We start from the raw sequence: 23,027 nt of genomic DNA on the forward strand, positions 1-23,027 counted from the left end.
ACTTCATTGACTTTCCTCACTCTATGTATTTTATCAAATGCCTGTGCCACCTTCTATTTTTTTCTACTCTGGAGGACATTTCAGTTGTTTATAGTTTGATAACACCACCAATGATGCGACTATGAACATTTTGTACAGGTATCCTAGCCTGATTCAGTCTTACTCTTGAAAACGTGACTCCTGTTTTTCTATTTCAGAATATATACAAGTGGAATTCCTTGTTCCTGAAGTACTGTCACCATCACTAGTTTTGTTGAGACAATTTCCAAAGCAGCACAATGTCCGTGCCTTCCCGTTGCTCCTCCTCCTCTGCAACACCTGACACTCTAATTGTCAACACTGTGATGGGTAAGACTCAATGTGAGGTTACTTTCAATTAATTTAGTTCTTTATTTGAGAAGAAAAACAGAGAGAAAGGCAGAAAGGGACAAAGACTGTACCTACTGACTCACTCCCCAAATATCCACAATGTCCTGGGCCAAGCCAAAGCCAGGAGCTGGGAACTCAACCTGGGTCTCCCACATGCATGATAGGAGCCCAATTACTTGAGGTATCACCTGCTGCCTCCCTGGGTGCACATTCACAAGCAGCTGGAGTCGAGAGTCTGAGTTGGGAATGGAACCCAGGCTCTTCAACATGGGATCTGGGCAAACGCCTGCCTCTCAGTGTGACATCAACTTGTATTTCACTTGACTTACTTTTCAGAAGTGTATCAAGGGTCTTCAAAAAGTTCACAGAAAATGTATGCTATGAAAAAGTTATTTGTGGAGGGGCTGGCATTGTGGCACAGCCGGTCCAGCATCCCAATGAGCCCCTGTTTGAGTCCCAGCTGCTTCATTTCTGGTCCAGTTCCCTGCTAATGCACCTGGGAAAGGTAGCAGACGATATCCCAAGTGTTTGGGCCCCTGCCACTCAAGTGGGAGACCCAGATGGAGTTCCTAGCTTCTGGCTTTGGCCTGACCCAGCCCTGGCTGTTGTGACCATTTGGGGAGTGAACCAGTACATGGAAGATATCGCGCTCTCGCTCGCTCGCTCTCTCTCTCTCTCTTCCCCCTTAAGGATGTGCTACACACAGAAACACAGAGAGATAGCCATCATTATGAAAGAATGTAAAGGCAGAAAATCCCCCAGTAAAAGTACAAAAGAAATTCAAAGTAAACAATGGGAATATTATGGGAAAATGGCAGAGCCAAGTTGTTACTTATCAATAGTCATGTTGAATGTAAATGGCTTCACCTCTCCAGTAAAAACCAGACTGGCTGAATGGATTAAAAAACAAGACTCATCTATTTGCTGCCTACAAGAAACACCTCTCATCAACAAAGATACAAACAGACTGAAAGTGAACGGATGGAAAAAGATACTCCATGCCAACAGAAACCAAAAAGAACTGGTATACGATCCTAATATCAGACAAAATAAACTTCAACTTGAAAACTGCTGAAAAAGACAAAGAAGGGCACCATGTAATGATTAAGGGATCAATTCAACAGGAAGAAGTGACTATTGTAAACGTACATGCACCTAGTTACAGTCACCTGGTTATTTAAAGAAATGTTAATGGATCTAAAGGGAGATAGGACTCAAATACAATAGTAATGGGGTGGAGGGGGGTCAGACCAAGGCAACAGGACCAGTCTCACAGGGCAAAATAGCTAATAAGGAAGGGGTATATAAGCCAGCAGTGACAGAGCCATGAGAATTTCATGCAGAGAAGCCCAGGAGTCCAACAGAGACTGAGCAGGCCCACACTGAGGGAGCAAAAAGTGGTGGAAGAGCAGTGGAGAAACCGAACCTCGAGACTGACACCACCCCCACCCCTGGCAGACCAGGCGAGACACGAGGTCTCAAGTCCACGGAGCTGTGGGTAGAAGTGGGCGGGGGAGCCTGGTGAACTGTGTTTGAAGTTCCAAGCTGGAAGAACAGGGGAACAAATGGAGAGGTTGGGCACCTCCTACCATCCATGTCTCCCCCTCCCCACAATCAGACCTGCAGCCTGCTGGGAGAAGCCATATTATTTGTTTACATCTTCAAATGTAAGCAGGGGGCGACTGCTTTGCTGCTCATGCTCATGTCCGTCAATTGGGGGGGCCACTTCACAAGACCCCAGAAATAGGATCACAACATTCCAGAGTAATTTCCCCACCACCAGCAGCAAGCTGTACAACAAGGAGAAGTACTAAATATCGAAATCTCAAGCTGGTTCCATGCACAAGCGAGAAGCAAGCCCAACCCCAAAAGGCAGGGCTTAGTGCATCAGAGCTCTCGTACCTGCCCCATCAAGATCAAGAAGTGAACAGGACGACTCCTGGAGGCGGCCCTGCGTGCTTCCATTTGCAACGCACAGACACATAGCAGCTCATAGCAGTGGGAAATCTCACTGTTAGGTAGGAAGTCAGATATGAGCTTATGTGTGTATGACATAAAGGCTTAAAGAGAAGACGTCTATGTCCAGCATATGCATCTGCATCTCAAAGTCATCCCGATAATGTTTCAGGGGCAGCCCAGTGTTCACATCCTGCACTGCCCCTTCCTACCCCATAATCTGCCAGGTGGGGTCCCTGCCCCTTCTGCCTGACAATCTTCCACAATCGCAGCCCAGTATCTGAATTTAAAATACCCTGCTCCAGATCCTGGGTTAGGATGGTGCCAGCTAGGCTTCCTCCTGTCTGATACCTTCAGAGGAAAACCCAGATAGGAGCTTCTTACTATTTGCATCCATAAAATCCTTTGTTTCAGGAGATGTGTGAAGACAAATACTCATCTCCTTAAAAACCCCCAGCCTCCACCGGACGGTGCGCTCTGCCTCTCTGCTGAGCTGCCTGCCTGCCTGGCCAGGTGTAATCTCTCCATTCAACCATGTAACCTCGTCCCCCCCCCCCCGCCCGCCCCAGTCCCAGTGACTGCGCACTCTCTCTCAGGTCCTATCTGGAGAGGTGCCCATCCGTTCTTACGGATGTCCCTTCCCTAATAAACTTTGCTATTTTACTCTTCTACTACTCTGTCTCACGCCTGAATTCTTTCTTGCAAAGACAAGAACTCTGCCATTCACAGTAACATCACCACAAGCACCAAGACACATATTTAAGAGAAAAGCAACCGGAAATGCCAAAAAACAAAGGAAAAAACCTTAATAAGGATAAGAAAGACAGTATGAGTCCCTCCCAAAGGAATACTACAACTCTTCAATAATAGAAGCTGAAGAAGAGGCTGAGGTTATGCCAGAAATGGAATTCAGAAAATTAATCATCAGATTACTTAGAAGCAATCAGAAATAAACTCACAATCTAAATGAAACATGTTCCCAAGAAATTGAGATATTAAAGAGAAGTCAGTATGACCTTGTCTAAATAAGATTGGAGTTGGTGAACTCAAAAGGCTTCCATAGCCTTGGCAACCCATGATAAGAGCCTAGGGTGATTACTGATGCCATAAACAAGAGTGTCAATTGTTAAGTCAACAACAGGAGTCATTGTGCACTTACTCCCCATGTAGGATCTCTGTCCTTAATGTGTTATACTATGCAAATTAATGCTATAACTAGTACTCAAACAGTACTTTACACTTTGTGTTTCTGTGTGGGTGCAAACTGTTGAAATCTTTACTTAATATATACTAAATTGATCTTCTGTATATAATGATAATTGAAAATGAACCTTGATGTGAATGGAATGGGAGAGGGAGCTGGAAATGGGAGGGTTGCAGGTGGGAGGGAAGTTACGGGGGGGCACTGTAATCCAAAAGCTGTACTTTGGAAATTTATATTTATTAAATAAAAGTTAAAAAAAAAGAGAAGTCAGAATGAAATACTAGAAATGAAGAATTCCATAGTTCAAATAAAAAATGCAGTGGAAAGCCTTAACAATAGAATAAGTGAGACAGAAAAAAGAATATCAGACTAGAAGACAATTTTCTGGAAATAATAAGGTCAGACCAAACACAAGAAGAAGAAATTAGGAAACTGAAAAACATGGTAGGAGATCTACAAGATTCTATCAAACGACCCAACACACAGATCCTAGACTGCCAGAAGGCATGGAGAGAAAGAATTAGAAGGCCTTCTTAATGCAATAATAACAGAAAACTTCTGCAATCTGGAGAAAGCAATCTGGAGAAAGAGACATCCAAGTACAGGAAGTACACAGAATTCCCAAAAGACAGGAAGAGAAAAGATCTGCACCTTGACACATTGTAGCATAGCTCTCCTCCATAACGCATAAAGAAAAGATCTTAAAACCTGCAGGAGAGAAAGACAAATCACACTCAGAAAACTCAATTAGATTCACTTCCAACTTCTCATCACAAACCCTAAAGACAAGGAGAGAATGGAAGACATACTCCAAGTCCTAAGGGAAAAAAATTGTCAACCCAGAATACTGTACCCTGCAAAGCTCTCATTTATGAATGAAGGAAAAATAAGGATCTTCCACAACAAACAGAAATTGAAAGAATTTCTAACTACCTGCACAGCCCTAAAAAGATGTTCAAGGATGTGCTACACACAAAAACACAGAAACAGGAACATCCCTACAAAAGTAGTTGAATGCAGAAAATGACCCAGCAAAAGTACAAACAAAATTCAAAAACAGAACTATTTACAGAAACATGGCAGGGCAAAGTCGGTACTTAACAATACGCATGGTGAATGCAAATGGCCTGAACTCACCAGTTAAAAGACACAGACTAGCTGAATGGATTAAAAAAGAAAATCCATCTATTTGCTGCCTACAAGAAACATATCTTTCCAACAAAGATGCATGCAGACTGAAAGTGAAAGGATGAAACAAGATATTCCATGCTAACAGAAACCAAAAAAGAGCTGGTGTGGCCATCCTAAATCAGACAAAATAAACTTTAACACAAAAACTATTAAAAGAGATAAAGAAGGGCACTATACAATGATTAAAGGATCAATTCAACAGGAAGATGTGACTATTATAAATGTATATGCACATAATAACAGGGCACCTGGTTATTTAAAAGAAATGTAAAGGGAGATATAGATTCAAATACAATAGTAATGGGGGACTTCAATACCCCACTTTCAGCAATGGACAGATCAATGAGGCAGAATATCAAAAAAGAAATAACAGAGTTAATCAATACCATAGACAAAATAGACCTATTAGCTATCTATAGAGCCTTCCACCCTACAGCCACAGGGTACATCTTATTCTATTTGGTACATGGAACTTTCTATAGGATTGACCACATACTAGGCCATAAAGCAAGTCTAAGCAAATTCAAGCAAATCAAATCATGTCATGCATCTTCTCGGACCACAATGCAAGGAAACTGAAAATCAACAACTCAAGAATCTCTACATTATATGAAAACACATGGAGAATGAACAACATGTTCCTGAATGCACAGTGGGTCATAGAAGAAATCAAAAGAGAAATCAGAAAATTTCTGGAAACAAATGAAGACAACAATACAACATACCAAAATTTGTGGGATACAGCAAAAGCAGTGTTAACAGGAAACAACTCTCCCAGAACTTATTGGTAAACCCTTCTATAAACAACTTATATTTATTTTAGTAACTAACCATATGAATGCCATCTTTATTAAAGTACATATGGTACATGTGGTCTTGGTTGACATAAAATATTCTGTTGAGATAAAAGGAATAAAAAGCACATACCTCATCAAATATGACATAGCGCATTCTTTCTGTCCATTTCTGATAATGAGGTGATAGCAAGAGTATTTCCAAACACTGAGGCACTGTTACTAATATCTGTTTTTTTTTTTTTAAAAAAGCTGTTTTAATTTCCAAACATTAATAAGAAATTTTATGACACACTATATCCATCTTGACATTTCCATGTTCAAAAAAATATTTCATTAATGTAAAAGTAAAATGAATATGTACAACTGATCCCCACATATGCTGCCACTGATACACTCAAAAGCAGTTAAGTTTGTTTCATTAAGAAACATTCTCTTGGGGCTGGTGCTGTGATGTAGCAGGTAAAGCCGCTGCCTGCAGTGCCAGCATCCCATATGGGCACCAGTTCCAGTCTCGGCTGCTCCACTTCCGAGTCAGCTCTCTGCTATGGCTTGGGGAAGCAGTAGAGGATGGCCCAAGTGCTTGGGCCCCTGTACCCATGTGGGAGACCAGGAAGAAGCTCCTGGCTCCTGGCTTCAGATCAGCACAGCTCCAGCCATTACGGTCAGTTGGGGAGCGAACCAGCAGATGGAAGACCTCTCTCTCTCTCTGCCTCTCCTCTCTCTGTAGAACTCTTTCAAATAAATAAATAAATCTTTAAAAAAAAAAAGAAATATTCTCTGGCACAGTATTCTGGGAATACAAAAGTAACCATGTCCTGAAACCATCTCTACTAAAGAGGAAGTTGCTTCCTCAGGCTAAAATTTCAGAAAAGTAATGCATTCTCTTTACGTAACATTTATGTAATGTAAACATTTAATAATTAATATAGAATTAAAATATCATCAGTGATCAAATTCTTAGATAAGAAAAATTATACAAACCATCTAGCCCAATATAAATACATCTATCAGGGTAGCTGTGGGTTTCATGTTACCCCATCAAAACCCTACGTGTCTCCCAGAGTGCCACATTCACACTACGACTCATCATGCGGACAGCTGTGACGTACCTGACAGTTCAAGGTGTCGTGGCGGTAATCCCTTGTGAAAACTCCACACACCACTGAGCCTTTCGGCAGTGCTTTAGTAAACAAATTGTAGACAGTTCCCACCACCTGGTTAACCAGAGCCTGGAGTCACAAAAGACAGAGTGAGCAGCTACTCAGTAAACTATCAACAATGCTGCAAAACACTGGTTCAAGCAAACCCACGTCTGGAACCACTGATACGCAACAATGCAGTACCGAACTGGTAACAATTCTGCCCTAATAAGGCAACACCTCACAGCAAATCCTTCCACCAATTCCATTTAAGTTTTCTAAATGTTATATAATACAATGCAGTGCCTGTTGATGGGATGGCCAGCAACAAAAACACAAACAGTGGTTCCTCGTCCCGTCAGTGTAATATGTGCTGATACAGGTAATATTAGATGGCGCCTGTATTTTACAACGCTGTACAGTAATGGGCGCAGCACTGAAGCTCACTAAGCTCCCGCATCCTCATCAGTGAAGGATGTGGCTCGTGGGACAGGGCCCCTCCCCACACTGGCTCCTCGCAGTGCAGCTGTAAGCCTGGGAATTAAGTATTTTGCTAGGGAAAGTGAGAGGAAGGAGTGTATCCCAAAACCCCTTTTGAGAGAAAAAGAATATTTATTTCGCAAGAGCCCTTTAACTCTACTTCACCCAGGCTGCTGCAAAGGAAGAAACCCATGGCCCCTGTAAGAATCCAGGGCTCTTCCATCAGGCACCTGCCCAACCCCAGAGCTGGTAAAACTGAGGGGAGAAGCGCGCCTCTCTCTCTCTCTCTCTTGAACTTGTCTGTCCTCTCTTAAGTACACAAGCCTGGCACCAACACCAAATCATTCCCATTGGCAAGACTCTCAGAAGTGTCCAGCCCTGTCTTTTCACAAGTGCTGGCCCTAGGGAGATTTATGAGAGAACACTAATAAACAAATGCTTGTGAATGGCACATTTACCCATCATTATTCATGCCCAGACAGTACACTGGATGCCTGGTGTGCCTCGTCTCAGGTCACGCTCGGAACAACAGCATAAAGTAAGCGGTGCCGTGTCTCCTTGCAGGTGGAAAACATGCCAGGAAACTGGCCAAGGGCACACAGCACATGAGCACCAAGCCCACGACTGTGTGACACTGGAGGCTGGGCACTACCAGGTGGGACACACGGCTATGGCAGAGGAACACCCCTAGAACAGCGCAGGGTCACAGGGCACGATACCTTTGTGGGCGCAACGTACACGGCCACTCCGTCATCGCTCTCCCGCAGGACTTTCCCCATGCAGTAGTAGGAGGCGTAGGTTTTCCCTGATGAGGTTGGAGCAACAATCACAGCCGACTCATTGTTATCTACGACATCCAGGAGTTCCCTCTGAGGGAAAAAAAATCACCTTTCATTGGAAAATGCATCTTTACTGTCATTTTTAAGTTAGCTTCAACTAGCTCTTAGACTAGTGTTTACAGTTCTGAGACCTGCTAGTGCTCAAGATGGCAGGAATCACCACTTCCAGCTATGTGCAAATAACCCAAATCACTGGAGACAGGAAAGTCCTTACTTAAACTTAGATTTAAAAACCCTCTAATACAGCAGAGGACAGTGCCACGGGTCTGTAGCCTGGCTCTTGGAGTTCTTTTTAGTTCAGATTAGGGAAACCTCATGCTGAGACGGAATTACCAAAACCTGTTGCTCTTTTCATTTCCATGTTTCATTAATTATGGTCACTGAATGATTAAGGTGTAGAAAAGAAGTTTTTCAAAAAATGTATGCAAATACATAATAGGATCCGTGACACATCATGATGTATTATGAGTGACTGTGGTTGAACAATTGGACAACCCAAAAGCAACACTACTTTAAAAAAAAAAAAAAAGTATATTTTGCCAAATATACATCAGGCACCTATTTTGTTATGTGAATTAAGTGGCTGCACAGAATTGGAGTGTATAGTTGGGTTCTTGTTTGTTTTGTTTTTGCTTTTGTTTTTATTTGAGGGGCAAAGACACAGATAGACAAAGACAGGTCCCATCTGCTGGTTCACTCCCCAAATGCCTAGAAACTGGGAACTCAATCCAGGTCTCCCCTGGGAATGGCAGGATCCCAATCACTTGAGCTTTCACTGCTGCCTCCTAGTGTGCATTAGCAAGAGCTGGAGTCAGGAGCTGCATGTGACACCCAAGCACTATGGTTTGGGACGCGGCGTCCTGACCAATGGCTTCACAACCAGGTCAAACTGCTGCTTCTCAATGCATTGCTTCCCACACTCCATTTAAGAGAACCAGTGTATCTGTCACTCAGCTGACTCGTCACTGCATTGCTTTATCTCTTGGGCCAAGACATGATTTACTTTTCTTGTCATTAAGTCGCTTTCTAGAACAACAGGCATTTTCAAAATTTGTCGCACACAATGAGGTCTGAACACACAGTTTCACCAAAGCGTCTTTGCCTTTCCATACGACAGATCTTTTAGAGAAATACCTGCCACGTGTCCGGTATAAAATGATGCACCCGGGGATCTGGATCACTTCTTTCTTCTCGGAACAAGTAAGGGCCCATGTGCGTTAACTGAAACCGAGCGGCTCCCATGTGAACTGAGTATTTAGAAATATCCTTCCCAGCACCTGACTCCTTCCCCTAAAATAAGTATGGTGCATTAGACCTCTGTACAACTTTACAATTCCTAACCTGGGCATGCAGGAATTATTCCCAATCCTGTTGTAGTTTGCTTTGCCTCAGTGAGATTATTTTTTCATGTTCTTTCAATAAGCTGCAACTCTTAAAACTGGATAACCCAATTTTGGAGTTACCAGAGGGTAAAAGTGCCACTCAACTTAATATATCATTACAATAGCACAGGGAACATTGAGGCTATATTCAGTATAATTTTTTAAATATCATTTTTATGGCAAGATCATTTTCCATGGCATATAAGTAAAAGACAATATGAAATTGATCTTTTGTTACAAATTAGTAAAATCTTTGATAACTGTTCCACAATTATTACACACACACACACACACTCACACACACTAAAACTGTATTTCCTTTAAGGAATTTTTTCTGACCTTAAAAAGGCATCTTTGGTAAAAATAAATATCTCTGTAAAGATCTATATAACAAATACCTATCATCTTACAAGTCAAACTATTTTACTCAGAGAATTCCATCCAATGGGTCAACAGCTCTTACTACAGGGCCTCAACATCACAGGAAATTCACGTGCTTGGCTGAGCCTCCATTCTCAGAGTTCTGACAAAACTGGATTATGATCATATTAGCCATGCATGGAAAACATAAACTTCTGTGCCAAAGTGCTCTCACTGTCAATCAACACCAAGACATGTTTGGACACAATGATGGCTTGGCGCAGAGAAGACTTCATTTAAAAATTGCCAAAAATATTAATGGAAAATGTTTAAAAACAAGCTTTTTAAAATTTATTTACTTTCTCATTTAAGAAATTAAAAAGTAATAGCAGTTTTGGTCATGCAATGTTTAAGCAAATATCCTATTTCAAATCTACAGCTGTTGGAAATAGCTAGATTCCCGTTCTGATCATCACCATCAAGGTTTTCTTGTTTTATTTTTTTAGAGAGAGAGTTGCTTTCCTAGAGCTTATAGGTCTCCAAGTCTCTTAAAGGAGTGAGGAACAGCTCTCCTCCCTTCAGACAAACCCTATACCTGTGCAACATAAGGTAGGCATAGAATAACCAAAGGAAGGGATTTGTGTGAAGACTCATAATTTCCACTCTTGATGTTCACATCCTGCATTAAGATAATTCTTTCCAATGAAATTAGTTTCTCTATCCTCATGGCTTCAAAGGCCTTCTTAAATATGTCAGTCTTCCTGATAGAAGGCTTATTAGATGGGATAGTTAAATTTTGTCTGTGGCACTTGGGGAACAGAGATGTAGGGCTCCTTCCATGTTTGCATGATAGGAAACCTGACCTCAGACTCTTAGTGAATCTACAGAATCACCAAAGACTGGTTGAAAGTATTCCTGAGATGAGCAGAGCGAGATACACCAAGGAAGGGGCCACAGGCCCTGCTGAGATTCCCAGCAAGGCTAACCTAGCAAAGACGGGGGTCCCAGTGAAGCGTAAGGAAAGTCAGAAAGCCTAAAATGGGTTGATTTGGCACAGGAAGTGGAGAGCTACCTATATCTCCTCTTTTTGGCTTCTCACCCTGAGCTGGTATCTCTCCCCACATCCCTTATATTTCTCTACTTACAGAAATATCTCCACTCTAAGACCATGCAGTACCCCAAGCATGTCTTCATAATTTCTAAAAACACTATTTTAAAGGCATTACTTGAAGAGATTTTTTTAAAAAATTTATTTAGTTGAAAGGCAGACTTACAGAGAGAGAAAGGCAGAAGTAGAGAGAGAGAGAGAGGTGTTCCATCTGCTGGTTCACTCCCCAACTGGGCACCATGGCTAGAGCTGTGCTTATCCGAAGCCAGGACCCAGGAGCTTGGGCCATCTTCCATTGCTTTCCCAGGCCATAGCAGAGAGCTGGATTGGAAGTGGAGCAGCTGGGTCTTGAACCAGCACCCGTATGGGATGCTGGCACTGCAGGTGGTGGCTTAACCCTCTATACCACAGCACTGGCCCCTTGAAGAGATATTTTGACCTACAATTTTTCTCTGGGGCCAGCATTGTGGCTCAAGGGGTTAATCTTCCACCTGCAAGGTCAACATCCATATTCCAGTCCCATCTTTCTGCTAATGCACCTGGGAAAGCAGCATAAGATGATCTAAGTATTTAGGGATCTGTGATCCACATTGGAAACCAGAATAGAGTTCCTGGCTCCTGGCTTCACCTTAGCCCAGGCCTAGCTATTACAACCATTATGGGAGTGAATCAGTGTATGGAAGATTTATTCTCTTCTAAAAGTTAACTAAAGATAAGGCATGACAAGAACCATGACCAAAAAGTGTTCCACTTCTATGAAATTTGCACACAAATTTTTGAAACAATGAACATATGAATAAAATACAAACAAAAAAATTCAGACAATGACATATGTGTAAGAGTTATCTGTAACCCCAGTTCTTTGCAGCTCAATTCACAATAGCCAAGATACAGAATCAACCCAGATGTCCAACAACTGATGACTAGATAAAGAAATTATGGTTTATATACACTATGGAGTACCACTCAGTGATAAAAAAAAAAATGGAAATCTTGACTTTTGCAACAAAATGGATGCAACTGGAAACCATTATACTTGGTGAAGTAAGCCAGTCCCAAAAAGACAGATACCATATGTTTTTCCTGATCTGTAGTAACTAACAGAGTACTTAAAATGTAATGTATTGGAATTAAATTGACATTTTGAGATTTGATGACTGTTTATAGCCCTTGTCTCTACTGTTAAGGGACGGTGGTTTTTTGTTTTTTTTTTCTTTCATACTATTTGTTGAACTATTTAGTGTAGCAGGGTTAATCTTAGGAGTTTCAAGTAAACTGAAAATATATCATTGTAAAAGTTGAGAGTGGGAACAGGAGAGGGAGGAGGAAGAACAGTTGGAGCATGGGTGGGAAGGAGGGTATAGTATCACCATGTTCCTAATCCGTATATATGAAATACACAAAATTTGTATACATTAAAATTTAAAAAAAGGAGAGAAATAAGGACATGTCTTAGTGGCTTCCTGGGTAGGGAGAAGAGTGGAAGAAAGGCTACACAATACTGGATGGTCTCCAGTGAAGACTCGCCACAGCGTTGCATTCATCTGGCACAGGCACAGGGAAAAGCAGCAGCCCGGCTATGAGCTGAGGGGATGAACTACCGAAAACAGCTGCCGCAAAACTCCGCAGCAAACGTAGTTCTCTGTACTCAACAGAATCTGTTGGAACTAGTAGCAGAGGTAACTAGGGACCCGATGTGTATAGCCCTGGCGTCCTGGGTAAGATGGGAAGTCGGCTGTGTGGATAAATATGAATCCTAGAAAAATACACAGTCATAAACATTAGACCTGTGTCTATACAGTATAATGCATGGTTAACTGTGAACTATTAGCTTAATCTAATGTATACTGATTCTCAATATATTCAGAATATACAGTTCTGGTGACAGGTATTGATTCTCAATATATCCCATAAAATATTTCACAGACACACACATACACACACACTCACACGAATGTCAAGTAGTATCTTCCATGGCATTTACCTGAGGACATAACGTGTGTGCCAAGTTGTCAAACCCGATATATTTTAGATATTTGGCTAATTTTTGCCTGTGTGTATTCTGTAACAATTCTGAGTATTTCTCGTGCAGTATGTGAATCCTCTTCATCATCTGAATTACCACATTTATATCTTTGGATTCTGCTTCTGTTGAAGTAAAATAATTGCACGACCTAAGTGAAGCAAGAGAGTGATAACAACCCACACTCTACCCCAGCGCTGACTTAATTTTAAGATTTTAAAGAAAGCATATTCACATGAACCACTCACAATAATCAAAGAACTCACAACTCCCAGTTCTGCATGACAATTAAAAGTGTGGGCTCCTAGATTCTAAAAGTGCTGCTAGACTTAGCAAGCGAAAAACAGGAAGCCTGCTTTGACAAAAACTACAGGGCACATATTCACAAAATTCATCACACACCTGAAATGCAAACTTAACGTGCCTTTTCTGACATAGAAACATGGCAAATTACTTCTCTCAGCCTTGTTTTCTTTCTCTGTATAAGGGAGATATTAACCACAGGGCTCACCTCACATGGCTATTATCAAGATTAAACAAAATAATCTACATAAAATGATACAATAATTTCCTAAGAACATGACCATTCTATACTCTTTTATTACTCTTCTAATAATTACTTTTCTGTGACCACAATTAAGAGATAAATATTTTTTATCTTATCTCCAATCAAAATTGCTCATTCTTGGGCCTTCAGCCATGACACTGTGGTTATATCCCAATTTATTACTTATTCAATTTGTGCATATAGATTGAAGTAAACTTTTCATTAAAAATGTTGCTGTGTCACTGACATTCAGGCACATAATTGGTTCTCCTAGGGCTTTACGTATTATATCAAGATAGGAAGCCTATCCCAAAGAATTGTGAGAATTTAACAATTTTGTGTGTGTGTGTGTGTGTGTGTGTGTGTATGGTATTTGGCCAATAGCTGGCTATGAAGAACTGTCTGCTGCATTGACTTCTGAGTTGACTCTTTCCACCAATGCCTTTCACACACAAACAACTGTGGATCCAACAAGAGGAAATCCTTCTAAGACTTCACAAGAGTTCCATAATCACAGAAGAATCAATGCCAGCTCTTTTGCTGTCCTTATTAATCTCTGATTTCAAGAAACTTCTAGAATTGATGTCCTTATATACCTGGTTTTAGACAGCATTCTTTCCATAATTTGAAACAGGCATCCAATCCAACCATTTCTGCAATAAATTTTACAGATTTAACAGCACATATCTGGAGAAAATCTTCTAGTCTTTTGATTCCAGAGTGAAGATTCTCTTGAATTTCTTTTTCAATAGAGAGAGACAAATTATTCCATCTCTCTTCCTCCTTTTTCTCTAGTTTAGCTAGTTGTCTCCTTTGATTTTCTTCAATAAGTTTTTCTGCATTTTTCTTCTAAAAAATAGAAATAAAATTAAATAAACATAAAAGCAATTGTTTCCAGATTAATACTTTTTATATTTGGAAGGAAATATTTAATATCTTGGACTATTAGTTTAGCATTCAGAGCACTTAAGGACATCAAATTGGACCTTTGGTGTTGCAAAGAATTAAATGTAAATATCTTTTTTATACACAAAGATGGTAATTGGCTATTCCTTTTCTCTATCTTCTCAGCTGCTAACCCCTTAGTCCATTATACTGAAAGCCAGTGTTTAGGCAGTCCAGATCTGTGCTGAGTCTAAGAAACACCCAACAAAGGTCCAATGAGGATAAGTATCTTTTATATGACCAGACCAACTGGTAAAATTACAAAAACTCCCTGGGGTGTGACACATTGCACTGTATAGAAATCAAATACAACTCTTGTGCAGTGGTAGCCAAGAGAACAGGATATGATGAAAGCAGTTATGAATAGATAAAAATCAGACCTAAAATTGCAATAGCTGGAATACTGCTTGCAATGGAAAATGCCACCATGGCCATTCTCTGGCTAACTCTCTTGTCCAGTTCTCCGGGCACATCTTTACTTAGCCCAGCCTTCCACCCCCAGTATGGAAATACAGGCCATCTAAGAATATCTGAGCACTAGCAAATGACACCAGCTCCTCAGGGGAGTGCACACCCTACGCAAGAGGAGAAAGTATGCTTGCAGAGTACGGTCTACAGGATAACAGCCCGACGACTGCACTTCCTAAAGCACCAAAAATGAGCACTAAGAAAAATTTTTTAAGCAAATACAGAGGGGGCTTCAGAAATGCACCAAAATGTATATTATTTTTTTAAAAATGCTTGGATTTCAAAATTTTTGCACTGATATAAAGTTATCTAATTTTATTTGAACATAAACTCTTCAATATCTATTAATTCAAACTTTATTTGAAAGGCAGAAAGATAGAAAGATGAAAAGAGATCTCCCATCTGCTGGTCCACTCCCCAAATGCCCACAATAGTCAGGGCTGGGCTGGGCTGGGCTCTTCTATTTGAGTGGCATGGACCCCAGTGTTTGAGTCATCCTCTGCTGCTTCCCAGGGTGTGTGCTATCAGGAAGCTGGATGAGGAGCAGAGCAGCCAGAACTTGAACCAAGCACTCCAACACGGGATGCAGGCATCCCAAGCAGCAACTTTAGTACTGTGCCAAAGGCCCACTCTCCCACGGACTTTCTGAAGTTCCCTCATCATAGGGTTTAGCAGTCAATAAGCAAAATAATAATAACAATGGCAAATAGTAAAGGAGATAGAAAGTCATAGGGGAAGAAACACAAATAGACTAATACTCATATCACTGGTATTTGAATTTGCAATCAAAATCTCTTGTTGAGATGATGTTAAACAAAAAAGCAGGCACACTCACAGAATGATACTGGGTATCTCTGTGGTTAAACAGAAAAGAGCACCAGGGTTATAACAGTAAAATAATGCACACATATTAAAGATTAAAAAGGAAACACAGAAAAATAAACATGGAATATTATGCAAATATTAAAAGGGAAAGTTTATTGTTCACTCATTGCAATAAAAAGTTCTAGAAAGCACACTGTTTAATGGGAAAAAAAAAGTATAAAGCCATATGTAAACTGTAAAACTGTGCGTGTTAGTAAGTGTGTATAGACTGGAAGTATTTGGAAGGATGTTCACCAAAGTTAATAGGACCAGGTCTTTGAAGAAGGTAAAATGTTAGTTATTTTTCACACTTTAAGTACCTTTCTGAATAGCCTGAATTAGCTGTGTGTGTGTGTGTGCTGGATTTTTCTATTAAAGTTGCTTAAAATTTGGGAAATAACATACTATTGTGAATTTATTGTATATTTAATGATACAGAAAGAAGTCAGCTATACTATTAGTAGATGTGGAATACATATAGAAAAAACAACAGACAATATAGGACTGCACAGGTGTATGCCAAAATAGTCATACAGTTACTTGTGGGACGTGAGAATGTGGATTTTTTCTTTTCCTTACTTGTTTTTCTATATTCCAACAAAGAAATAACTAAACAAACCACGACATTGCCATATTATGGAGGAGTATCCATCCACAAAATTATGTTGCAAAAGATGTTTAATAACACTGGAGAGAAGTGTGACTGAGGGAATTCACCAAAGCATTCCCAGTGCTCAATTCTATGATGGTCCCATTAGGATTTTGTTTTCTTCGTTACACCTCCCTTCATTTTCCCAGTGTTCTAAAAGGAGAATAAGGTCCTTTATCTGTTATAATTCATGGTTAGTACTTGGGAGTACTTTTTAAACAAAATAATTTTTTTTCTCCAATAACATGAGATTACCAGTGTTGCCATGCTGAGTAAAGTTAACGCAGGTCTCACAGGGTGGGAGTAGAGTCTCAAGCCCCCACAGCAATGAGCTCTGCTAGCCCAAGAACGCACCTGATGCTGTCTTTTCTTCTGCCCAGAAGAATTTGCTGGAGATGGCAGCGAGCCCACTTTTGTAATCCTTACTGATCTGTTACTTCCTACCAAAGACCTTCCAAACACATGATAAAAATGATACAGTTTCTGTGTATCTCTTCTTTCTTTGGCATCTTTGGATTTAGCTGAGGGAAATAAAGTTATTAAAATATCATGACTCTACTGTTGATATATAAAAGCTGCATTCCTAGAGCATTCATGAGAAAGGCTTTGACAATTCCCCTGAGAAACTCATAATATTCTAATTAGAGGCTATTACTATTATAGAGATTGAGATGTGGAAATGTAAAGTAAAATTATTGAACCATATTTAAATATCATGAGATGATCCAAATTAACATCTGTTATTGGGGCTGGCATTGTGACTCAGAGTTAGTTAATCCATTGCTTGCAACACCAGCATCCCATATGAGCACCAGTACAAGTCCTGGCAGTTCCACTTCTGATCCCGCTTCCTGCTAATACACCTGGGAAGGCAGCTGAAGACAGTCCAAGTACTTGGGCCCCTGCCACCCATGTGGGAGATCCTGGTGGAGTTGCAGGCTCCTGGCTTTGGCCTGCCCCAGCCCAGCCGTTGTGGCCATTCGCAGAAAAAAACAGCAGATGGAAGATCCCCCCCACCCGTAACTCTGCTTTCAAATAAATAAAACACATCTTTTTAAAAATCACATCAGTTATTTACTTATTCATTTTATTACAACTACTAAGCATTATGGGTGCATCCCATAGAGTAAGTCGAGGGTGAGATATGACCTGCTTATCCTACAGCGCATCAAAGCCACAAAAGAAAACACCTGCTCTTGGACATGGTTGCTGTCTCTGGACACAGGATCAAAAACGAAGCACATGAGCACTGCATGAACTCGGAAACAGAGTTTCTGAAAACTATACCCAAATTTGGCCAGAAACATTTGGCTACAACCACTCAGCCAGATTCTTGCTCTAGGAGAGAATGGACTCTGGAAACAAGATGTCACCAGTTCCCAGACCACTCTAAGCCTGCGGCAGCGCTGAACTCAAAGGCTCTTGTCGCTGGCAACACCCATGGCCTCAGGGTGAGTGTCAGCAACTCACCCATCCACACCTACTACATATACCACGTCCTGAAGAAATTCAGAGGCCTGAGCAGGTGTTTTCGCCAGCTTTTTATCATTAGAACAAAATACCTGAGAAAACTAACTTCAGGGGGCCCCTGCACCCACGTGGGAGCCCTGGAAGAAGCTCCTGGCTCCCGGCTTCGGATCCGTGCAGCTCCAGCCACTGCAGTCACCTGGGGAGTGAACCAGCGGACGGAAGACCTCTCTCTCTCTCTCTCTCTCTCTCTCTCTCTCTCTCTGCCTCTCCTCGCTCCAACTCTGCCTTTCAAATACATAAGTAAATCTTTAAAAAGAAAACTAACTTCAGGAAGAAAAAAGGATTACTCTGCATCACGCCCACATTGGGCAGCCCCATGGTTCAGGCCGTGCTGAGGGTCCAGGCAGGGAACGGAGCTCAGGTGGAGGAGGGTTGCAGGGCAGCTGAGCCAGGAAGCTACAGAGCAACGGGGGTCCAACCGGGCCCCAGCAACCAACCCCGCTGAGAACCACCGTCGGAAGGCAGCCCCACGCCCTCAGCATCATCACTGCATTAAGCGGGCACATCCGGTTCAAACCACAGCTCCGTTCTCCCTCTAACTCCCCGACTGCTCTGAGGCCGTTCCTGGGACCACTCTACGAGAACTGTATGGAAGATGCCAGAAGCCAGGAACGCAGTTCCAGCTGCTCAAGGCCCCAGCGGGCCACCCAGCCACGGAGCGCACGACGAAGGTGGAAGCAAAAATCCTTCCCCTTAAACACGTACCTGAGCGCCGGGCTCACCCGGGCAGACGTTTAAGCAGCCTCCCCTTGCTCTTTGGTTCTGGGAAAGACGAAACCGCTAGCGCCTCACCGACTTGTCTGACGTCACTGGGGCTCTCGGGCTGCTTCGGTCACCAGCCCTTCCCACTTCCGGTCACAGCCCGCCTCACTTCCGGTCACAGCCTGTTCCACTTCCGGCAGGACTCTCCTCATGGTTCGGGTGTGGCTAGAGTCGCCCCCAGTCCTCCCGGCGGACACCTGGACACCTCCCTCCCTGCCTTTTGCACCCAACTGTACCACTCCCTAGAATTTTCAGTAAGGACCTCTCTCATGGCTGCTCTCATCCCGCCTCTCCCTCTGCCCTAGGAGTGCTACAAGACCAAGTCCAGAGCCCAGCACAGAGCCAAGGACAGGGACAGGGCACGCCTGAATTCAGACACTGAATACATCCAGAGATTGGCAGCACCAGTCAGGCCGCTAGTGTCCACGCCCTGAGGAATCGTACTTATGCGTCATTGGTCTTTTTCTCTGTATGTATCTGTGTATACACACCTCTATCCATTTTCCTCACCAGTTTGAAATCCAAGAAGACAAGTTTACAAACTATATTGGTTCATGGTGTCTTACCACCCAAAATAATTCTTTGGTGATTTAAATATTTTTTATTAATGAATACAGTTATGAACCAATGTTTTATAACAAGTAATAAATACAATTATTAATTTTGGCAATTACAACACTGTGTACCTGATTAATATAAACACCAGGTCCTGTGAAACAATACAGTGGGGATTTTTATGCAAACCAGCAAAGAACAAAAGGAATTTCAACAATAACATATAAAGTAACTATTGTAACAATCTAAGAAAATTAGAAAGCTAGACACAATGACTTGGCTGCACACAATGACTTTTTTCCCCTCAATGGATTTATGAGAATTTTTCATCCTACAGAAACTAGCTTTTGCCCATTTCTGTATCTGCAAGCCACTGGAAGTGCATACAGTGGTAGAGAGAGAGGAGACTGTAAGTGAGACGTCACTATCCCCAGATGAGTAATTTTTCCCTTCTACACATGATGCTTGTTTAAACAAGGAAACTGCTGGAAACATTCCCTAGTATGAATTATACTCACCACTATCGCTGTTTCTTGTCCTTTCAAAATCATCACTTAGAGGTCGAGAGGAATGCCAATGTTTGAGCTCATCAAACTCTCTCTTCTTAGAAAGACAGGTGATAGCTGGGTCATCACTGTGGTGGGAGGGAGGGAGTATAATTTAGAAAACACATGTGTAGGTCAGTGTTCAACTAAGACCCCACTTGAGATGCTTATATCCCATACCCAGGCACCTCGGTTTGTGTCCCAGCTCCCATTCTGATTGCAATTTCCTGCTAACCCACAATGGAAGGCAGCTGATGATGGGTCAAGTATACTTGTGGGAGACCTGGATTGGATTCCAAACGCCTTGCTTCCACCTGGCCAACCCCTGGTGTTGCAGGCATTTGGGGGGTGAATTAGCAGAAGGAAGACCTCTCTCTCTTTCTCTCTCTCTTTCTCTGTGTGTGTGTGTGTGTCTCCCTCTCTAACTTTCAAATAAATAAATAAATCTTTTTTAAAAAAGCAGCGTTTTTATTTGTGTGTATGTATGTGTATTTGTGTAATATTTCAAACATAGAGAAAATATTAGAGAATAAATGATAACCATGAATCTACCATGCATTCATTCATAAGACATCCATTAAATCCTAATTATATGCCAGAAACTCTTATGGATGCTAAGAACATATCAGCGTACAAAATAGAATAAAAATCTCTTCAATGAGTGTTTATTTATTTGTTTTATTTGAAAGGCAGAGAGACAGACAGTGCACCCACCACTGGTTACTCCCTACTGGCTGGGGCTGGCCTGGGCTAAAGCTGGGAGCCAGGAATTTAATCCAGCCTCCCACATGGGTATCAGGAATTCAACTACCTGAACCATCACTGCTGTCTTTCAGGGTGCACGGAAACATGGCACCAGAATCGGGAATGGAGCCAGGAAGTGCATCTAGGTGCTCCTAGAAGCACAGGAGCATGTTAAACACTAGGCCAGACACTGAGCCCTTTACAGAGTTCATATATTCAGAGACTTACAGACAATAAAGAAATGCAAAGGTAAAATACACACTATGGTAGATGGTGCATGATACGGATTAAAAATCACACAGAGAGACAGAGGAGGAGGAGGAGAAGGTGCCACTTTAAGCAGAGTGGTGAAGAATGCCTGGCTGAGAAGCTATAGGAGCAGAGGGTACAAAGTTGTCTGGCTCAGAACATTGCCAACCAACAGAAACACAGGCAGAAAGGCTGTGAGGGGGCCAACGCAGTGGCACAGTGCCAGCATCCCATATGGGGGCCGGTTCAAGTCCTGGCTGCTCCACTTCCGATCCAGCTCTCTGCTGTGGCCTGGGAGAGCAGTGGAGGATGGCCCGGGTGCTTGGGCCCCTGTGCCTGCATGGGAGACCCGTGGGAGGCTCCTGGCTCCTGCCTCCACATCAGCTCAGCTCTGGCTGTTGCAGTCCTTTGGAGGTGAACCATCAGATGGAGGGCCTCTCTCTCCCTCCCTCCCTCTCTTTCTCTCTGCCTCTACCTCTCTGTGACTCTGTCTTTCATATAAATAAAATAAACCTTAAAAAAAAATAGAAAGGCTGTGAGCTGGGAGAGCAATTGTGTACAAGAAACAGCCAGGAGGCCAGCCTGGAGGAGTACTCAGAGGGGGACAGATTAGGCTCAAATGAGGTTAAGGGGGCAGGGAGAGTAAGACAGAGGACAGAGCAGCAGATCCTGGAGTCCTTTCCATCTGAGGGAGTCAGGCTCCTTAGCAGGTTTGAGCAGGGAGAAACAAACTGATCTCTCCCCGCAGTGCATGTTTGGACACCACTGTGAAGAGATCACTTGGGGTGATGGGGGGCCGATTGCACAGCTACAGGGTGAGCAAGGAAGGCCAGGCTCTGGAAGCATCTTGCAGGAACAGATTTCGCTGCCAGATTAGATGAGAAACAGAAAGGGAAGTCAAGGACATCGCCAAGGATGATGAGAAAAACATGGAGAGAGAAGAGAGAATGATAGAGACGCACAGAGGGACCTCCAGGTGCCTGTGAGGTCAGACAGTGGGCGCTGGCATTGCACACAGTGAGTTTACAGGGCCCAGGAGACAGCAACTGAGAGCAGATTCAAGATACGAGTCATGGGGTCAGTGCCATGGGGCAGCAGGTAAAGCCGCCGCCTGCAGGGCCAGCATCCCATAATGGCGCCGGTGCGAGACCCAGCTGCTCCACTTCCGACCCATCTCTCTGCTGTGGCCCGGGAAAGCAGTGGAAGATGGCCCAAGTGTTTGGGCCCCTGCACCTGCATGGGAGACCTGGAAGAAGCTTCTGGCTCCTGGCGTCAGATCAGCCCAGCTCTGGCCATTTGCAGCCATCTAGGGAGTGAACCAGTGGACGGAAGACCTCTCTCTCTCTCTCTCTCTCTCTCTCTCTGCCTCTGCCTCTCTGTAATTCTGCCATTCAAATAAATAAATAAATCTTAAAAAAAAATACATGAGTCACAGAATTTTCAGCCAATTCTTATCTGGTAGCTGGAGTTAAGAATTTGATACTTGCGACAGTTCATCCTCAAGTCATGAGATTGGTTGACCAAGGAGATGGCAACTCATTTTGATAACTGATAATTTTTTTCCAGGTTTGTTTCAGATTTCATTGATTTTAAAAAAAATAAGGGTTGGCGCTGTGGCTCACTTGGTTAATCCTCCGCCTGTGGCACCGGCATCCAATATGGGCGCCAGGTTCTAGTCTCAGTTGCTCCTCTTCCAGTCCAGCTCTCTGCTGTGGCGCAGGAAGGCAGTGGAGGATGGCCCAAGTGTTTGGGCCCCTGCACCCGCGTGGGAGACCAGGAGGAAGCACCTGGCTCCTGGCTTCGGATCAGGCACAGCTCTGGCCATAGCGGCCATTTGGGGAGAGAAACAACGGAAGGAAGACCTTTCTCTCTGTCTCTCTCTCTCATTGTCTAACCCTATCTGTCAAATGAAGAAAGAAAAAATAAACCACTGTAGATATATTTGAAGCCCCCTATATATTTCTCAGAAATTCCATTCTTCTCTTTTTTTATGTTTATGTCTTTTTTTTTTTTTTTGCCTTGAAAGAATCAGAGAGCGAGAGACAGAGACAAGAGACAGAGATAGAAAACAATCTTCTATCCACTGGTTTGCTCCTCAAATGCCCACACAGCCAGGGCTGGGCCAGGCCAAAGCAAGGAGCCAGAACTCCATCCAGGTCTCCCAAGTGGGTGGCAGGGACTCATGGACCTTAACCATCATCTGCGGTCTCCCAGGATGCACAGTAGCAGGAAGCAGGATTGGAAGTGCAGTGGCTGACCCTTGAACCAGGCACTCTGATTGCAGGCATCCCAAGTGGTGAGTTAAGCTGCTGCATCAAAGA

General features: G+C 42.7%; 1 protein-coding gene across 1 annotated transcript in view; it reads right to left on the reverse strand.

The window, feature by feature from the left end:
• LOC138843574 (putative ATP-dependent RNA helicase DDX60) overlaps positions 1-23,027 on the reverse strand; it is a 65,229-nt gene that overhangs the window by 25,706 nt on the left and 16,496 nt on the right. Inside the window, exons 10-17 of the mRNA XM_089301758.1 lie at positions 19,687-19,802; positions 16,676-16,842; positions 13,992-14,244; positions 12,810-12,973; positions 9,110-9,265; positions 7,856-8,005; positions 6,627-6,746; positions 5,648-5,743 (exon numbers count right to left, since the gene is read on the reverse strand). Of these exons, the coding sequence (XP_089157884.1) occupies positions 5,648-5,743; positions 6,627-6,746; positions 7,856-8,005; positions 9,110-9,265; positions 12,810-12,973; positions 13,992-14,244; positions 16,676-16,842; positions 19,687-19,802 (1,222 nt within the window). The remainder of the gene's footprint in view (positions 1-5,647; positions 5,744-6,626; positions 6,747-7,855; positions 8,006-9,109; positions 9,266-12,809; positions 12,974-13,991; positions 14,245-16,675; positions 16,843-19,686; positions 19,803-23,027) is intronic.

Source organism: Oryctolagus cuniculus, chromosome 8 (genome assembly GCF_051225735.1).
Source record: "Oryctolagus cuniculus isolate XC-2025 breed Fujian yellow rabbit chromosome 8, ASM5122573v1, whole genome shotgun sequence".
NCBI lineage: Eukaryota > Metazoa > Chordata > Mammalia > Lagomorpha > Leporidae > Oryctolagus > Oryctolagus cuniculus.